The sequence below is a fragment of the Podarcis pityusensis genome (genome assembly GCF_964106645.2).
Source record: "Podarcis pityusensis genome assembly, chromosome: 1".
Taxonomy (NCBI): Eukaryota; Metazoa; Chordata; class Lepidosauria; order Squamata; family Lacertidae; genus Podarcis; species Podarcis pityusensis.
In genome coordinates this window covers 63,529,583-63,549,401 of record NC_138028.1, presented here as the reverse complement: position 1 = coordinate 63,549,401, position 19,819 = coordinate 63,529,583, and the positions used below count along the sequence as shown (strand labels likewise).

The 19,819-nt window shown below is 41.2% G+C and overlaps 1 protein-coding gene across 2 annotated transcripts in view; it reads left to right on the top strand.

Moving 5' to 3' along the window:
• Nucleotides 1-19,526, top strand: part of KIF18A (kinesin family member 18A) — a 38,768-nt gene extending 19,242 nt beyond the window's left edge. The window contains exons 12-17 of one of the 2 annotated variants that reach the window (XM_080983217.1): nucleotides 496-617; nucleotides 2,069-2,307; nucleotides 11,840-12,317; nucleotides 13,857-13,961; nucleotides 16,087-16,196; nucleotides 19,378-19,526. In XM_080983217.1, the coding sequence (XP_080839343.1) occupies nucleotides 496-617; nucleotides 2,069-2,307; nucleotides 11,840-12,317; nucleotides 13,857-13,961; nucleotides 16,087-16,196; nucleotides 19,378-19,493 (1,170 nt within the window). In that variant the 3' untranslated portion in view covers nucleotides 19,494-19,526. Of the gene's footprint in view, nucleotides 1-495; nucleotides 618-2,068; nucleotides 2,308-11,839; nucleotides 12,318-13,856; nucleotides 13,962-16,086; nucleotides 16,197-19,377 lie in introns of those variants that run through there. The other variant, XR_013979854.1, reaches the window with a different exon arrangement.
• Nucleotides 19,527-19,819: the final 293 nt, after the last annotated feature.

Genomic DNA, 19,819 nt, shown 5'->3' with positions numbered 1-19,819 from the left:
CTCCTCCTCCAGCCTGGAAGCTTTCAAAGCACCAGCATGCAGGCAGGGTTTGATACTTTGCTTCCCAAGCAGCCCCAGACTTAAGGGGCTTCAATAAGAGGTCTCCTAGGTCATTCCGGTTTGGTTTTAACTTGAAGTACCTTGGTTGATTTGTATTGACGGCTATCAGCTCTGAGTGAGATTCACTATATACAGGTATAACGTTAATTCAAGAAGCATTGTTAGCTATTGTTAACGCAAGGGGAAGTAGCATGATAGTACAAATCAGTGTATGGTAGGCAAAAAATTGCACGAGATTTCCCTTGGCCCAAGCCAACAGTTAGTTAATGGAATGGCTGTTGCCACAATTGGATGCCACCCTCTTGACCTATTCCCCATCACTTGGCAAGACTTCCACTCTAGAAGTAGGACTGTTGTTTTTCAAAGTAGTAGCATTCCTGTCATTACTGGGTTGGCTGCCTATGAGCTTGGCTTCAACATGGCTCCCTTTTCCAGGAGCTCAACCTAGATCTGCAGTACTTCCATTTGAAGTTGGAAGTGAAGGATTTGAGAACTCAGGCTGAATACATGAGGACTCTTGCATCCCTCCAAGAACAGCAATATAAACAGACAGAAAAGTAAGTCGACGTTTGAAATGCCATATTTTGAACAGCTTCCCTATTTAAAGCTTTTGACGTATGTGGAGGCTACAAATAGGCTAATTTTACACGAAAATTGTGGTACATTTGATTAAACTTTCGTTGGACTGCTTTTGAACAAGAGGTCTGAAAGTGACAACGACAATGTTTCTTTTTCTGTCCTATTCCACAAAGCTGAACAGATTGCTCTCTAGTTCTTTTAGAATATCTTAGTAGGAACACTTTGACCTTTTAAGCTCAGTGGTGGCCAATCTCTTTGGAAGGTGTGCAGCAAATCAAATCCAGAGCATGAGAGTGCCATTTTGGCATCCATTGTAGTCTATAGGCAGACTGCTGTGACTTCATAGCTTTGCCTCTTGTCTTGCCTCTGGAACCAGGAATAAGGCAGTCCTGCAGTGTGGAAGATGTAGGCAGGAGAATGTGCCTAGTTCCATTCTGTGGGTAGCTAACTTTTTTTTCTGGCCTGAAGGCCAAATTCACTCTTGACCAGTGATTCAGGGGCACATGTCAGTTGTGGGTATCTCATGCACCACAGGTACCCAGCCCAGCCCTTCTCTTCAGCTGATTATAAATGGGGGAATGGGGGGTTTTCACCTCTGCCCCTTCACCAAACAATGACTTGGCCAAGGGCTTGGGACTGTCCTTGAAGACATCTCTGATACTTCAACAGGTCCAAAATACAGAAGCCAGAGTAATGGCTCCCTTTGGAACTCCTATAACCCCTCTTTTAAAACAGCTGATCTTAATAGCATTTCCCTTCCTGGGAATTTTCCCCTTAGAGAAGCCTATAGAATAGATACCGATGAATGAGTTCTTTGTAGGCAGCTGCTCAGTGGTGCCTAACAGTGAGATGATAAATTTCTAGTCTGACTACCTACCTGGTTTGAAGGACCTGGTTGATGACCTATACCAAGATCTCTCATTTGGTTTAAGGGTTAGCACCAACACTTTAAATTATGCTCAGAAAGCCAATTGGGAGCCAATGTAGGTCTTTCAGGACCGGTGTTACATGGTCTCGGCAGCCGCATTCTGAATCTGCAATTAATCCAGAATGCAGAAAGATCAACTCAAATATTTTAGGGTATAGGAATCCTGTTGAAAATGTAGGTTGGCACCTAAGGATTAATGACCATAAAATCAAATCTAGAATTGTGAAGGCACTCTGCAACATTTAACCCCAGAAAGAAACTCTACAAATATAAACACTAGGTTATTGGGAATATGGTCAGAGTGTTAAAATTCAAACAGGCCTTCTGACAATAGTCTTCTCTCACTGCGCAACTGATCTTTAAAAGCTTGTGTATACTTTCTAAGTAGAATGTCTGCATATATATAATGTTCCTTAAATACAATTTACATGAAAGCAGCATGCAGTGCTATCTCTGAAATGTTTGTTGCTTATTTACCGTGAAACTTTCATTTTTTAACAGAATACTAAGTGCTTTGCTTTCTGTTATAAGAAAGCAGTACGTAGCTTTGAAAACAGCAGGGTTAGCAAACAGTGCTGTGGAGGATGACTTCAAGGCTTTTGAGCAGCTGATTCACAGAGAGAAAGCCGTTGTCTGGGCTGACCAGATGACTGAAAAAGAACCAAAACAAAATGATTCACCAGTGATGTCTGCTATCATGGCCTTTCCACAACTTGTGAGTTACCAGAATACTCCTTGCCGTAAGTAGACAATTGTCTCTTTTTCTATTTTTTAAGGTGTTGCACCTTCCCTAAGGAGAAAAAGGTCAAATTTGAAGGTAGATTTACAGTGAGTTGGATCCATAATGCCCCTTCCTTGTGCTGAAAGACTGGAATTCCAGTAGAGGCAGCTGCTGGAGAAAGGGACTGGGAAGGTGAGCTTCAGCCCCTGCAGCTCCCAGTCCTTGGAGGGTCACTGAACTGTCCAGAACAGCTTTTGAGGGGTCTGGAGAGCAGCCTCTCCACCCACTTTCTCTAGCAGGAGTGCCTTGCAGACAGAATAATGGTGATGGTGATCTTTTTATTGAAAGTTCAAAAAGTACCTAACTATATGTGCACCAGACATGGTGAACGCAAACCAAAAAGAGAAACAGAGCCTGTGCAGGAGGGAAAACAAAGGGGGGAACCCAAAACTATATATTTTACAAGGTTGTTATTGTACTTTACTAGATCTTAACCTATGACAGTTTACGGTATTTGTAAGAATGGATTCTAAATATCATTGAATTTGTCCATGGCAAGTCTGCGTTTATATGCAAGACGTTCATATGTTGCGAGTTTGTATAAGTCTTCAATCCAATCGTAGAAGGGTGCCGCATTTTTATTTTTCCAATTCATCAGTATCAGTCTTTTTGTGGTAAGGGCACGGAGAGTCCACTCACATTGTCCTTTTGTAAGGTTCCATGTGCTGGTTATATAATTCAAGAGGATATTTTGCTCTGTAAATGTAAGGTTGTTCTATACAGTTCTGTTGATGGTTTCAGGTACCTTCTGCCAAAAATCTTTCAATAAAGGACATTGGTTATTATGAAGATTATATCTTTATTTATACCCCACCTTTTTCTCTGTTGAGACTCAAGACAGCTTACAGATAAAAGACCTGCCAATAATTATTACAAGTTCTCCTCGCCTGAATTCTGAATCCAGCCAAATGTGACTAAACCTAACTTTAGTGTAGCAGCTAAAGTGTAAGATAGCAAAAGAAGCCCTTTCTTGGAAATGGTGTGCGTCATCCCCTCAGGAATATCCGCCTATATCACTCAACTCTTCCTAATGTAGCAGTTACAGCCTTGCGAAAATATCAGTTCTAGGGTGGGCATTGAAATGAATCTGAATGTAGCTTTTCTCCAGATCACCGAAGAAAGTAGAAAATGTTGATATAAGCCTTGATCCAGATAATTATTTAAAGATACTTGTGTACAGCAAGACCTTTTCCTTCCTGTTTTGTAACCTTTCTGAATTCCTCCACAGCGCTTGTGATGTTTCATTTGAGAGGCGGGCTGTTTTGTTAAGATAAGGAAAATACCCACTGTACACCTGACAAATAAGGGTGATTCGACAGATTAAAGCCATTTGTTAGCTTTGTGTTACTTTTCCTAGTGCAGTGCAGTCATCTTTTGCCGGTATCCTTATCAGTAGATAGTCTGGGCGTTTGTACGATCCAGCCAATTTATGTCATGAACAGTCTTATTGGTCATAAAATGAAGTAAGGCACCTTTCAATCGGTTTAGCAAACGTTGTTTCCTGTCTGTGGCTTTCTGTTGGAAATGTGAGCGCTAATGTTTCTACTGACTCCTCCTTAATGTGGTAATTTTCTGCATTTACTGTACCTCTACAACTTCTGCATCCTGGGTGCTCCCTTCCCTAGAGACATTTCAGAGCAAGCAGCGATGCAGATAGGAATTGCGGGGGAAGTTGCAAGCTCGCTAGTGAAAATAATTTGATTTATGCAGAAACACAAGGGGGAGAATTGCTGTTGGTCTTCCCAAGCCTATGGTTTTAGAGAGTCCAAGGTGATCCTGGGTATTCCTTCTACAATTAGAAGATCAGTATTGGCAAACTTCACTGAAAGACTTCCATTCCTGATCTTCCCTAGTCTGAATGCACCCTCAGCTTCCGTAGGAAATGATGAGGCCCAATAGATCTTGTCACTACACCATGTGAGCCTGTGGTGCACTCTGGATCCTCCAACCTATGATACATGTGCACTTCAACAGTTAGATTGATGTGGGAAAGTTTCCTTCGAGGCAGAAAATTTGGAAACCAACCCTCCTAAACAAAATACTAATATTTTCAGAAACAAAATATGCTATGGAGAGCTATGCTTAAGAACAAGACTTCATGAAACACTGGATATTTTATAAGCCTTCTAGAGCTCTTACCATCTAAACTTGGATAAACAAAATGGTACTTATAAGTTAGGATGGAACATTTGTATGTTTTGTTTAAAGATCCAACACACAAAAATCACCAGCAGCAGAAATTATTTCTTAGAAAAGTCATGGGGAGCAGGGAGTTCCCATGTTGTTAGGAAGCCCCGACTTATCTTTAGTTAGGAAATTTTTAAACGACAATTCATACAGATCCCATTGCACCATTTTTGGTTCATTGATTTTATTTATTTATTTATTTTGGTACGCAATCTATTCAAGATGTTAGGCAGGAAATGGGGTTTTGCACAGAGGCTGAAAAAACATTGGCCACCTGTTACACAGTGGTCATTATTCCTCATTTAAAAATCCATATTTTACTTGCAGCATAATTGCATGGGCTTTACTTGTCAACATAACAGTAAAGCTGTTCCATTTTGGGGGCACCAGACTCTTGGTTTCCAATCCATTGTTGAATTAAGAGACATATATGTTCCCGTGGGAATATTTCAGAGGGTTTTCCAAAATTCTCTATATTTGGATAAATTGGTCATCATAATGTTTCATTTACGATGAAGTATGTATGCAGTATAATTTTAATAAAATAATGGGCATCTCGGGAATTAAACAGGAAGGGTGTGTGTGAGCCCAGCTTGCTAGCATATGTAGTTTACTGTTTCGCTCTTAAATGTGGATTGATTACTAGGAAAGTGTAGTTTGGAAATGCTTTTCCCCTAAATGTCTTCCTTTAGATGTTAAGTGTAGCAATACCCATAAATGCCAGCTATGTTGTCTAGTACCAATAATGCCATCAACTGTGAATTATCAGTGGATGATAGCTTACGTCTCAGCATATTTATAATATTTGCAGTGGTACCTTGGCTTAAGAACTTGATTCATTCTGGAGCTCTGTTCTTAACCTGAGATACCACTTTAGCTAATGATTTCTGTTCTCATCCTGAAGCAAAGTTCTTAACCCGAGGTACTATTTCTGGGTTAGCGGAGTCTGTAACCTGAAGCGTCTGTAACCCGAGGTACCACTGTATTGGTGTTTTGCATCTGTTCGGCACACTAGCAATGCATAAAAAAGATAATGAGGCTTAGACATTTGTCCAGTCTAAACCAGTCCTTTGTTTCTGGTCACACCTCAACATTTCTGGTTTGCATATGATGGAAATATAGTATAGTACAGTATTTTAGCTTGGGGAAAGAGTAGGCAGGGCTTTATAAATGGACTGTGAGAAACACAAAGAAAAGTCGGCTGCTATCAGAAGTTAGAGCAAAGTTGATTCTCTGATATTCTAGTCCAGGTAGTTAAAGACGGGAGCAGAAAAAGCAAAGGCAGCGGTTGTGCTTTAAAGGAGTGGGGCATTGTGAGAACTAGCAATGTAAAGTTGGCACAGAAAGCAATCAAGGGACAAGGCAATCTTAATCATCATTGACCAAAGACAAAGAAGCTGCTAGAATGGAAGTCAGCAAGATTTCAAAAATTTTACATGAGAGTAAGCTGAGGGTGATGAGCTTTAGCAGTAAATCCCATTCATTTCCCTCTATAGTTCTAACTGTTTTCTCACTGTATTGGTGAAGGAATCAGTTTAAGGGTTCTTCTGGTAAAAAAAAAAAATTCTCCATATTTTGCAAAACTCAGTTCTCGGGATGTGTATGCCCAAATTACAGTGCCCCTGTGTTTGCTATAGACAGATAGATAGACAGACGTGCTTTGGTGATAGGCTGCTTATAGCAAACTTTAATGACAAAGATCTCTGGACAGTTTTCAGTTCCAGAACTTAACTTGGTAGCGCGCTTCCCAAAACTTGTAAGGTTGGTTAGAGATTTCTCTCTCCCGGTAGAGTAGGGTGGGGTTGCCGTTTGATTGAACCCATCACTCTTGGCTTTTCTACCTCACTTGGCAACTTCAAAGCCTTGTTATTATATGCTTTCAGTAGCACTTGGATGAGAGTAAGAAATGAGACTTGGCAGCAGAATAACAACATCATCCTTTGCTCTTGAAACAACTTTAATTTCAAATAGACTGTTGCCTCAAAAAAAGAGTGAGGGGTTTACCTTTTAGTTGCAGTTTATAGCAGACTGCAAAATCATAGGCAGCTGTGATATTTTAACTCCTGCCATTGAAGTGCAACATAAATTATTATACCAGTCAAGTAAAAACACAAGCTCTAAGTTAAGAGTGGCATTCTTAAGGCTTGCGCAGTAGGATTTTGATTGATGGCGTGATCCGTGTTCTCTCTGTGTGTGAGATGCGAACGCGAGCTCCATTCACAGCCAGGCACTTGCCAGTATTTCTGGCTTTGTTTCAGATATCCCATTTCTTTAAGCGTAGCTGTGCATTAGTAGAGAGGGGGGTGGGGTCCATTTTTAAATGCAGGGGGAAGTGCCCATTACTTCCTCCAGTGACCAGAAGCAAAGCCAATTTATTACTGGGAAGAGCTAATTGCTGTGAATTCTCATGTTAGTCAAAACATTGACTTGAGATGCAGGATTTCATCTTCATTCATCCTCTCACCTGTAAGCTTCAATACGTACTGGAGAGCTTCTTCCCATTCAAGCTGCCCTGTTACAACTGCCTTCCTTTCTCCATCTTAAGTAATAGCATCACAGTAATGTTGCCATTCTTTTGGATGCAAGCTGGGGTTTGGGTAGCTCCCACACACCCACATTGCATTTATTGCTTCTAGAATATCTTTAAATTGCTTGGCATAATAACGCGTTGGGGTCACATGAATATTAAATAGCCAAAATTCATTCACTAGGCAACATTTGCAACTCGGAATTCCATGAGTCAGAAAGCTGTTAAAAGAATCAAAATTTATGATTAGTAGAGTAATTGGATCAATCACTGGAAGCCCAGAAATGTTTATTGAAATGAATACATTAATATTTGATTTCACTTTAGCCGAACAACCGAGCAGACTTAATTTAGCACAGATTCCAGAAATACCTTCTCATGCATGTATTTAACATGAGTTCTGGAAGAATAAAAAAATCCCAACCCGTTATTTTGTCCCAAACCCAATTAGAACTTGTCCCATTCATCAATGTCTTTTTGACATGAACTCGACTTTTGTGGACTGTGACTCATGTTTGCTAAATACTTCCCTCACGCTTTTCACTTTACTTGATACCATGCTAAGTCTTGTCTTTGTATACTCACTTCGTGATAAATGAGTTCCTTTATCGGCAGAGATTTCTGGAGGCATGACATGGCATAGCCAAGGCTGTCCAAAAATTCTTAATTGAAAGGGAGAGAAATCATTCATTTGAATACCTTCATGTTCAACTCCTGTTTTTCATGTCGATTCTAAAGCATGGCAAAAATATATTTTGGCAGGTGCAGCTCAAACCTGTGAAAGTTTACTCAGAAGTAAGTTGCACTGCTTGCCATAGGGCTTACTTCTAGGTATCTGTGCAAAGGAACGCAGCTTTAATATAAGGTGTATTTACTTTCCCCATAACACACATGGTAATAAGTTGGGGGGATGTGGTCGATTTTACATCCTAAATTAATCCTTAAGTATTGTATCCAATTTATCTTAATTTATGGGACTGGGCTTGTGGGCTCGCTTTTCCAGCATGGCTACAAGCATTTGCCTCCATTTTCAGCACACCAGTTTGTTGAAAGTAGGGGAGGGGGTTTGAGTAGTGAGCTTTAACTATGGTTTGTCCAAAGAAGCCAGGACCATCAACCTCTGATCATCTCCTCTTCACAACTTCACTGGAAGAGAAGGGTTTGAGGCACACCTAAGCTTGTCCTCATAGCAGTAAACCAGGGTTGGGCAGCCTGTGGCACTACAAATCCCATTATCCGTGACCATTGCCCATGCTGGCCACTTTTAAGGGCAGGATAAACAAGGACAATCACTCTTTTAAATATACAGTACTTTCGTTAAATAATAATAGCAAGTTGGTGTAGAGCATTATAATATCCATAATAATATCCATTCATGTTCCATTCAAGACCTGTCTGAACAATACTGTTTTCAGAAGACCTCTAAAATATGGCAGGGGTGACTCTTGCCTGATCTTTACAGGCAAGGAGTTCCAGGGGGCACATCAGGGGCAGGAAGATCCCGGTGACTGAGGTGGAGCATAAGGAATCAGGAGGTACTTTGGGCCCAAGTTGTTTGAAACAATTGTTTTGCTAAGGATTTCTTTCATTCTGATGACATTAAGTAGCTATATGGGGTTTCCTTTTTCCTAATGGCTCGCATTTGTGCTTCATGGAACCCCAGCAACCTGCTTTTTATTAATGAGCTTGCAGTGCAGTATGAAATATGGCTCATTGTGTTGAAGTTCAACAAATTATTAATGTTGGCAATACTTTTTGTGTTCTCTACCTATCTGGTTTGCAGTTTAAATGCTTACATTTACGGGTAATTTAAAAGTGGTTTCAGTACTGGGAGAAGCTTCTAAAACTTGGCACTCTCACCAAAATGTTTCTCTCCCCCAAGACTTCGTTCCCAGTTTCTCTTAGGACATTTTGAAAAAACCCAGTGCCTTACAGTAAACAAAACTTTTTTTCTTCTTCTTTGGAAAGAGGAACGTCAGTGCTATAATGTATAAACACAGACCAACGGTCCGCCAACCACTACTTTTCCCCGAAACACATACTTTCAGATGCATAAGCTAGAGCAACGCCTCATAAATTAATATTTTAAAATGTTGCCTAAAATGTTTAATGGATAGCTGTTTGAAAGATTATAATTGGATTCTCCGGGCAAAGCATATTGTTGATATTCAGCAAAGTGGCTATTCAAAATGTTATGATTGGAGCCCTGCATCACTATTCATATAATCGGGTTTCTCGGCCATAGGATGTTGGAAGATAAATATTTTGAGCACACAGAGTTTGTTTATTGTCTAGAAATGCAATGTGGAATACTTCAGACTAAAATTTATGAACCAGGAAGTACTGGAATTGTATCTAGCCAAACACCAATCTGAATTTTTAACCAGAGGGCGGGGGAGAGAGAGAATGCCTCTGAGCCATTGAGTTTGAAGCAAGTGTGTAGGTAGGATTCTCTTGTTATTTTTCCTGTGAGGGTAGGACCAAGAACAGAGGCTGTACAGTTAACTACTACATATTCACAGGAATGGTCTCACTTAGTCCAACTGCTATGCAGAGCATGTCAACCCTTCACCATCATAAGTATAATACATAGCTATACTTTGTATGTTCTACATCAAAACCTAGGATGTTCTGATACACTTTTTCCTGACCTTCTGTGTACTATTTTTCAGCTTAAAGATCTGCTGCTTGTAAGCCAACCCTAAATATTTCCTTCTAGACACCTTTAGCTTGTGGTTAGAATCATGGCTATGTCTAGTTGCACCTTGTTTGGGTGAGTGATCTAAAATGGTGGTGCAATGCTTTCTAAATTGCTGAAGATCTCCCCACCACCACCCCAGTAGTTCGTCTTTCATTGGTTTTGGACTTAACATGTCAGTTAGGGTGACATGCCTTTTTTGAAGTGGCTTGATGTGTGGTTTCCGAATTTATTCTAGCAAAATCAAGCAGTGGTAGATTTTGAATAAATGTCTTACGAAGGCTAAGCTCATTGCCTGGCAGAGGTGGAAATAAAGGCAAAGTGTTTGTTTTATGCAGATAAGCAAGCTAAATGCACTACTACATTCTAAAGGCAGTACTAAACCTCTGTGTTTTGGTTTCTAACTATTTCAGCAGGCAGAACAGAGGGGTGAAATCAAGTCACATGCTGTAATAAAATTTCTTAAGCCCCTTTCATAGTTTTTCCTCCATCTGCTTAGTCTATGTGTGGAAGGGAAAGCAGGTTTAAAACATTGTATACAGAAGGAAGAAGCAAAGTACAAAGAAAATACAGTACTAATGAATAATAATAAAATAATTGTGTATCAGTAGAGAGGTAAGGGCTTCAGTTGGAGATCCCAACTTGCCAGATGTTTGTTATTTATGCAAACATATCCATGTAGGGAGTCCATCTATCTAATAATTTTCCACCCTTCCTCTGCTTAGGTAAAGTCGCTTTCTCATAAGTGGCTAGTTGGCTTATGTCTTCCATCCCTTGTACTATATGGGAAGAAGATCTCTCCTTTCAATATTGAAGTGTCAAGTGTTTGGTCACCATGAGTACCTTCATTAGCCAGTTATATTTTCCCTCTCTCTGGTTCTAAAGGACTAGTAAATAATACAGCAAAACACTAACATCTTTACATCTCAGGAATCTGTTTAAGACCATATTTATGGTTACCTCTGACCAAAATGTCATTACTTTGGGGCAGGATCATATCATATGGCACTATGTTATTGGAGGGGGGAGCACAATGCCAGCACTATTCTGTGTTTTACATACATTTTTTGGAAAATGTATTGTGGGTTCCAATGCACTCTAAGGATGTTTTTTCATGTTGTATCAGACATAGCCTGATATCCATGGAGACCAATCTGACAGAAACGAGTATTGCTTTCCATTGCCTATTGTGTATGAGCTGCAAGAAATTAAGACCACCACTGCTATAATCCGCTTTCCATTTTCCGTGGTCTCTTATGCGTCCTTCTTAAGTTCTCCTACTTGCTCCTCACTGCCCTCGCCTCCTTCACTGTGTGATACTTTCTGTCAATCAGCCATTATTACAATGGTTCTGTACTGGCTCAGCTGCTTTTAATTATGGCTTATAAGCTGCTATCCTCAGCAACTGTACAGTTATGTGTTGATAAATTATTATATTAGTTCCCTGTTTCCTTCTCTCCCACACTGCTGCTGGTGCACTTATAGGTATTTGTATATAATTTTTGTATACATGTAGGAAATTATATTATAGTAAGTCCTGTAATGTAATATGACAACGTTTACTGATCTAATATAAGAATGTTAACAAATAAATAAAATGCAAATTTCAAAAAGAAAAAAGAAAGCTTGGAGAGGGCTTAAAATGATCCAGACTAAGGTACAGTGGTACCTCGGGTTAAGAACTTCATTCGTTCTGGAGGTCCGTTCTTAACCTGAAACTGCTCTTAAGCTGAGGTACCACTTTAGCTAATGGGGCCTCCCGCTGCCGCCACGCGATTTCTGTTCTCATCCTGAAGCAAAGTTCTTAACCGGGTTAGCGGAGTCTGTAACCTGAAGTGTCTGTAACCTGAGGTACTACTGTACTTGAATCCAAAGGGAGATCAGGGTGACTTAAAGTAATACAATTACATTAAAACATAAAAAAAAGTTAAGTCACTACTAACTTGTCCCATTGATTTCAGTGAAACCTAGGCTCAGCTACCTTGGTCTAGATCCAGCTCTACAGAACTGTTCTTACTCTTCTCTGCAAAGCCTAGAACACACACCTAAGTGATTTTTCTTGCCTGTGTTTCAACTTAGGTATGCCATCAGAGAAAGTTATGACCCATGTGGAACTTGAGGCAGAATACGGAGTACCTCCTAGCAAAAGAATAAGGCGGAAATTGATGGAGTCTCCCATGGCAATGCAAAGTCCTCAGCAATCCAGTCGGCCAAGTCCTAATCACCTGGTGGATTCCATCAGCAAAGAATTCCACCCCATTCTGTATACACCTAAGGGCTGCCAGAAGCCTGTGGAGAACCTGCATACTGAGACTGTGGTAAAGCAACTGTTAAATACAGCAGCAGGCCTTCAAGAAATGAACAGCCGCACTGCACAGGCTCAGGAGCCATTAAAGCAGGAGAGCCATGGGGATAACATATGCATCGTGACTCCAGAGCGCCTCATGAACTCGACAGTTACTCTCTACGAAAGCAACATGGGCAGTACAGACTTCCCTCCCAATGAATCTGAAAGCAAATTGCAGGTGACCGACAGCAGCAACAATAGTTTACAAAGGTATTTTCTGTGGAAGAGGAGGTGTAATAGCCTCTCTCCTTCCTCGCCACTTTAATCCTGATATTGGTTTATCTGCTTTTTTTCCTTTTTGCACAATTAGTGTGACCTCAGTTGTTTCACATTCTAATGTCAGATAATTGTGGCATTTAAAGCCTCTGAAAGACGTGCCTGAATTGTTAAACTATGTATGGCCTTGTCCAAAAGATCGTGTTGCTGTTTCCTCCTGCTGATCCCTTTTTCCTTTCTTTCATGGACTGCAGTCCATGAACACAAAGTCTGGCGAAACACGACAATAAGGCAAGTGAAGAAGCAAGGGTAGAATACTGAGCAGTTTTCACAATGGAGTGAAGGAAGCATTGGGTTCCTCCAGTGATCTATTTTGGGATCTGTGCTACTGGAGTCAGGGATTGTAGGCAGACTTGCAGGTAACACCAAATTATTCAGGTTGATGAAAGTCGAAGCAGGCTGTGAATTGCTCCAAAAGCATCTCTTCAAAGTGGGTGGGCGACAAAATGGCAAGTGAGGCTCATTTTCAAAATCACATTGGGGCAAAAAATCAAAATAAAATAATCATGGCAACGTATTCATTGATGTGGTCTCTCTGAACTGGTAAGTACTCAGGAAAGAGATCTTGGGGTTGTTCTAAACAGCTCTGAAAACGTTGGCTTGTTTATGGTGGTGAGAATGGGAAATGTTGTGCTAAGGATTGAAATACATCTGCCTGTATTAGGATGCCTTTAAATAAATCAAAGGTACAACTGGCAGTCTCTTTTGGAAAATGACATTGAAGAGCTGTAAAAAGTGCAGACCAATGCACAAGATGAAATTCACTTTCGTAAGATGTGGTGGTCACCACTGGCACTGATGGCTTTGAAAGGGGATGAGATAAACCCATGACAGATGTGTCTCATCAGTCGCAAAAAAAAGAAACCATGATGACAAAATGGTGCCTGTACATTCAGCAGCAGTAGGCCTCTATATCTTCATTTCTTATAGGCAAGGATGTTAACAGAAGAGTTCTGTTGCCTTCAAGTGCTGCTTGCGCGCTTCCTGGTAGCACCTGGCTGGCGAATCAGGTTACTGTACTAGAGTGGGCCCTGGGTGGATCCCACAGTGTTTCTGGGTACTGCTGTTAGAAAATGTTCAGCATTAGCAAGGAGCAGCAAGGTCATAGGGTTCCAGAAGTTGGTAGTAGGGTACCTCTTGCAGCATCAACCTTTGCAGGTACCCAGCAGTGTCAACTGCTGATTCCTGTGCAAATTTCTCATCCTGGCCCAATTCCAGGTGAAACCAGGTTATTTCCATTGAAGGTATTGCAGAACAGATCCTCCAGTGAAAACAGACATGTAAGCGTCACTACTGGCAATTTCTGGATTTTTAAAAGCTATGCAAATAAAATATCCTTCCATTGCATATTTTGTTTTAATACTGACACTTTTTTGAATGCAAGATTATTTTTAGAATTTGTGGCTTTTGTTTTAAAGAAATACTCTGGGTTTTTCACAACTACTTCCCCCCCCCCCTTTGCTGTTATTTCAGACTTGCTGTCGCTCCATCGTTAAATAGGCAGCCAGACCCCATACATAATAAGCCATCTTATATGGCAATGACATCTGCTGCTGAGAGGAAAAGAAAGTTATTAAGGTAAGTCATGCTTCAGGTTCAGTGCTGTTTTCCCCATCTGTGAAATGGGTTGCAGAAGACCCAGTGGATCAGATCATTCCTTAGTCAGTTCATTCGTAAGGTCCAGCCGTGTAATGGTGTCTATTCCATCTGTCTGTTCATAAAGTCCAAAAAATCCACATGAAAGGTTGTTACAGTTCCACAAAATCCTTACACAGAGTCTAGACAAGGATTTCCAGAATATTGGCCTTGTTTCGCCGTCCTGGGCTTCAGTACTTAAAGCTCTAAGTAATGCAGATAAATACAATATCATTATCTCACCCATTTTACAGCAAAAATAATATAAAACCATAAACAACTGTACATACCATATGTGATATTACAGGACAGTGGCTCTTATGGCATATTGGTAGCTGTGGTAAGTAGCAACTGTTACAAAGTAGAGTTATATGGACAAGCACAAAATTGTTACAAGTGTTGGCAATCCACAGATACAGAATATCTTAAAGTGACCCATATGGCACAGCAAAAGTAAAACTAAACTTAATCCATGTTCAGATGATATACATGTAAACATTAATACAAACTCATACATAAATGTAAACAATTTGGATCTAAAGTAATGGCAATCCACACATGCACAATTAAGTACTCAAAAGAAACCACTTGGCCCACAGAAGTGAAACAAACTTAGTCCATGCTCAGGTGTTCTACATGTAAACATTAGTACAAATACACACAAAAAACCTATAACCAATTTCAGTATTCAGACCTGAGGGATGTAAGGAATTGAATAAGAAAATAAACCTAGTTTCTTTCTGCATAAGGATTTTTTTTGCCCTGAATAGGCGTGACGCGGGTGGCGCTGTGGGTTAAACCATAGAGCCCAGGGCTTGAAGATCAGGTCAGCGGTTTGAATCCCCACGACGGGGTGAGCTCCCGTTGCTCGGTCCCAGCTCCTGCCAACCTAGCAGTTTGAAAGCACGTCAAAGTGCAAGTAGATAAATAGATACCGCTCCGGTGGGAAGGTAAACGGCGTTTCCGTGCGCTGCTCTGGTTCACCAGAAGCGGCTTAGTCATGCTGGCCACGTGACCCGGAAGCTGTACGCTGGCTCCCTCGGCCAATAAAGCGAGATGAGCACCGCAACCCCAGAGTCGGTCAGGGGTCCCTTTACCTTTACCTTACAGGACCTGAATATGTCCAAATTACAAAAAATGTCAAGTCCTCATCGGAATGAGATGCTTCAATAAAATGTTGCACTAAAGGAGCATCTATTACATTGTTCCTGATCCTAGATCGGTGTTCTGATAGTCTTACTTTGATAGGTCCGAGAGTATGACCTACATACAACAATCCACAGGGATATCTAATCACGTAAATTACACGTGGAGTAGCACATGTGGCAAATGCCTGTAAAATGAACTTAAAGCCTGCTTGGTTGTTAAACTCTTTTACCTGCAGAGCATATTTGCAGGAGGTACAATGCCCACATTTTAAAAAACCACGTGGTCCATGGGGTCACGAAGAGTCGGACACGACTAAACAACAACAACAACAACAACAACAATCTTAACAGCAGTTATAAGGTTAAGCATCATTTCTTGATCCTTTCCCCTCTCCTAAACCTTTAATGAATCAGGAGAATAGACTCCCAGGAGTAAACTCCTGATCAGTTTTTGACTGCCCTTTAATTGCCAGGTTCCTACGCTGAATTTTCAGTGCTCCTGTGCAGAACTTCCTGAGCAGAACATTTCCTATTTTCTTTGAGCCTACCTGCGCACTATTGACCTTCCTATACAGGAGCTTTAAAGCAAAGCACAACCATTATTACAACTCAGGTTTTACAACCAAAAACCCAGCACAGAATAGCTGAAAGTTCTATTCCATCACACTGGGAAACAAATGCACAGACACAAACCAGAAATATAATTTGAATCATACTTGTTCAGCTTTTCTTAGGACCAGGAGAAGAAATAGCCACAATCCATACAAGTATATCTGTGGTGGATCTTTCTTGTAGTAAATTAGTCACACACGTGGTCCTCGATCTAATATACTTTTAGATGTTGTGTTCCAAAAACCGAAAACTGAGCATGCCAGCTTAAGATCACTGTGCTAAAAGCAAACTATAACTTTTTCTTACAGTTCAGTATCGAACAGCGACATTACAAATCAGCACGGTCATACAACTGCAAAGCGTATTAAACAAGACAGCATGTTAAGTTATAAAGCTCTAAGAGTCCCTAAATCAACAGGTAGGTATCAAATTACAATTTTCAGTGATTATATCCAAACTTGAGCAGTAGGTGGCTGTGGAGGAGCGCCAAGATTGTGGGCCGATATTTACCATTTTTCTTAGTCTTTTGCTGTGGTAATTTAGATGTACAGCTGGGTCAATATATTTTAGCTACTCAGTTAAATTGAGTGAAAAAGTTACTCCTTAAGAAACTCTTAGTCGGTTCCATGTTTTAATACAGTGGACCCTTGGGTTACATTACCTTTGGGTAACGTAACTTTCGGGTTGCTAACGTGGCAAACCCGGAAGAGTGTACTTCCAGGTTTCGCCGTGTGCAGAAGCGGTGCCTCTAGATGCGGACTTTTCGGGGTACGTACGGACCCCCAGAACCAATTAAGTTCGTATCCAGAGGATCAACTGTTTAGGGAAAGAGGAGCCAAATAACACAAAGGGGATTGACAGTATTCTCAGAATTACATATTCTCCCTTACTTCAGGACTGTATGTACATCTTCCCACTTTTACCTACCCCTACCTGTGACACTAAACTGCCTGGATGTTTTCTAGCAGTTTATCCATCTGTTTGGAAGAGCATAAACCCTGGAGCTGTTTGTTGTCTTCCTCACCGTGCAGTGGCTTGTTGGCAGTTCCCATCATAGCTGTGGCAAAAGGTGGAGCTGCTGAATTCTTCGCCACACCCTTGTGGTGTAGTGGTTAAGAGCTGTAGACTGGTAATCTGGTGAACTGGGTTCGCGTCTCCGCTCCTCCACATGCAGCTGGTGGGTGGCCTTGGGCTAGTCACACTTCTCTGAAGTCTCTCAGCCCCACTCACCTCACAGAGTGTTTGTTGTGGGGAGGAAGGGAAAGGAGAATGTTAGCCGCTTTGAGACTCCTGAAGGGGAGTGATAAAGCGGGATATCAAATCCAAACTCCTCCTCCTCTTCTTCTTCTTCTTCCTCCTCTTCTTCTTCTTCTTCTTCTTCTTCCACAATTTTCAGTGTCTCATAAAATCCTTCTGGCAGGTTCTTTCCTAGCTTCCGCCACCTCTTTTCTGTGATATCTCCGCCTCCTTGGTGCTAACCATCATAGCCATGCTCCATATATTTCTGAATCCAGAGCAGTGATAGGCAGGAGCAGAGGGGCAGTGCCATGCTGCCACTCTCTGACAGTGGTGGCATTGTAGCTTACCGGCACGGGGCAGGGGGGTGGTGAGGTCAAGAGTGGGTGGACGCACCTTCTTCTTTAGCGATCACTCGTAGCCAAGTAAGATTGTCTTCCATAAACATGGTTTTAACAATGAGTCCGTAAGTGACTGTGGAGGCCAATTCTGGATCCACTCATAGAAAAGTTGGAAGAGACCACAAGGGCCATCGAGTCCAACCCCCTGCCAAGCAGGAAACACCATCAGAGCACTCCTGACATATGGTTGTCAAGCCTCTGCTTAAAGACCTCCAAAGAAGGAGACTCCACCACACTCCACACTCGTCCTTCCACAGTGGAGACATTGGTTTCTGGGTGGGAGTTGATCATGGTGTGGATTTGCCAAGCGTGCCTTCCTTTTAGCACGTTTCTCCCTTGTGTCCTGAGTTTGAGTGTCTTCAAAGCCCATGGCACCTTTGGTAAAGTCTGTTTTCCAACTGGAGCGCTCGCAGGCCAGTGTTTCCCAGTTGCTGGTGTTTATACTACATTTTTTAAAATTTGCGTTGAGAGAGTCTTTAAATCTCTATTGTTGACCACCAGCATTATGCTTTCCATTTTTAAGTTCAGAATAGAGTAGTTGCTTTGGAAGACGATAAGCAGGCATCCGCACAACATGTCCAATGAAGTTGATGTTGAAGAATCATTGCTTTGGTGCACGGCCCTAGCCACTCCTGCCAGCAGTAAGAGTGACTTCTTCGGATACCTTTTTGTGTGGTGGGGAATGCAGAGGCAGGACATTTCCCTGGGCAGCATGGTTATGGCAGGGAAGCCAGTTTTAAATTAGCCAAGGATATAATGAGTTTTGCTGATGTGGGGCTATGCATGCCACTGTCCAGGCTCCCCCTGCCAAAGAACAGGTTGCCTTTGCCTCCATCATGGTTCCAATTGCATCTGTGCATTTACAACAAAAGCTTGATTTGGACAATCTCACATACTCAAGAGGTCCCCAAACAATTGCCTTTTTGCTACCTCTTGTCCTTTTAACCACCCTTCCTCCAGGCAAAATTAATGTTCTCTTTCTGTTATGCAGCTGGTGAAGTGCTGCACGTAGCATTCCCCGGAGCTAATAGAAGCCGAATACAGTGTTATCAGTACTTTGCACAATGCTATCTTCGTGTTAATTATTTGTACCAAATGTTAGGTAATAAAGGATACCAGCATCAATTACTGTAATTGTATTGTTAAAGAATCATGCAATTGAATTCCTAATTTAGAAGCTGGGAGCGCATTAGACATGCTTAGAATCTCAAAAAAAAAAAACACCAAAAAAAAACACCCTATCAATATTCCAAGGCACATGCTTGGGCTTGTTCTGTGTGCAGGGGTGGAGAACCTCTTTCAGCCTGGGAGCACAGATCCAGAACTGGCCCACTTGCCAGGAGCCGTTTTTGAAAAGGGGGCAGGGTCTCCCTCTTGACTGTCATGTGACATCAGGTGATTAAAATGTCAGGCTTCAAAGGCAACAGGCAAAGTGCCAGGATCAGGAATCAGCCTCTTCTGTTGCCTTTTACTGTTGAGCAAGCGCTTCTCTTTGAACCTTAGTACTATGGTGCTTGATGCTGATGTCAGATATAAGAAATCCCTTATCCGAACTTAGTGCTTCAGTCTGAGAAAGGTGTGTCCCAAACTATTCATTAGATGGAGCTGAGCCTCATATTAGTTCTGTGTGGTAAGTTTTGAAAACTTTCTGAGCCACAGGATACTACAAGTTATTGCTTGGCCATTCACGGCTCTCTGAGTGGCTTATGGAGTAAAACAATAAACACTATGTTAGCAGCATTTTTCAGACACTTATCAGATGCAGAGAAGTTAACAGTTCAAGCATATAGTTAATGTCATTTAAATAATAATAATAATAACAATAACAACGATGATGATATAGTAATAGTAGTCCTACGTCTGCCCTGTTCTGTTAACCTTAACATTTAGGGAAATAATAAACATAATCAAAGCAGTAGTATCTGTGTCTCTCTTTAACATGGCTAATTTTTTGTTCCATAGAAACTAGAACAAGAAGCTGGAAGCAAAATGAAGTGCTAAGAAAACGTGTCAGAAACAACGGCAAGGAAAATGCAACCTTAGACACGAAATTCAAGACATCCAAAAAAGCATTTTAAATTACCTACGTTGAAATAAATCCTTGCTTTATACAGATTTTAATTTATTAGCAAGACAGGAAAGGTGAACTTTCCATCTGCTCTCTGCACTGTTGCTCACTTACCTGTGGTAGTAGTTATTCATTATATTTTACAAACATGTATTTTTCGAACGCTCGCATCTGTGCTTTGGTGCATCCTTCACTCGCTTTGAACATGTAATTGGAAGCTGCATTGTACTTCACAAATGGCTGCTTTTGACATCTCTGCCCTTCGCCATATTTCAGTGAAATAATCTCTTGCAGTGAGAATACAGTCAGAAAGATGGGTGGGGCTCCTCTATAGTG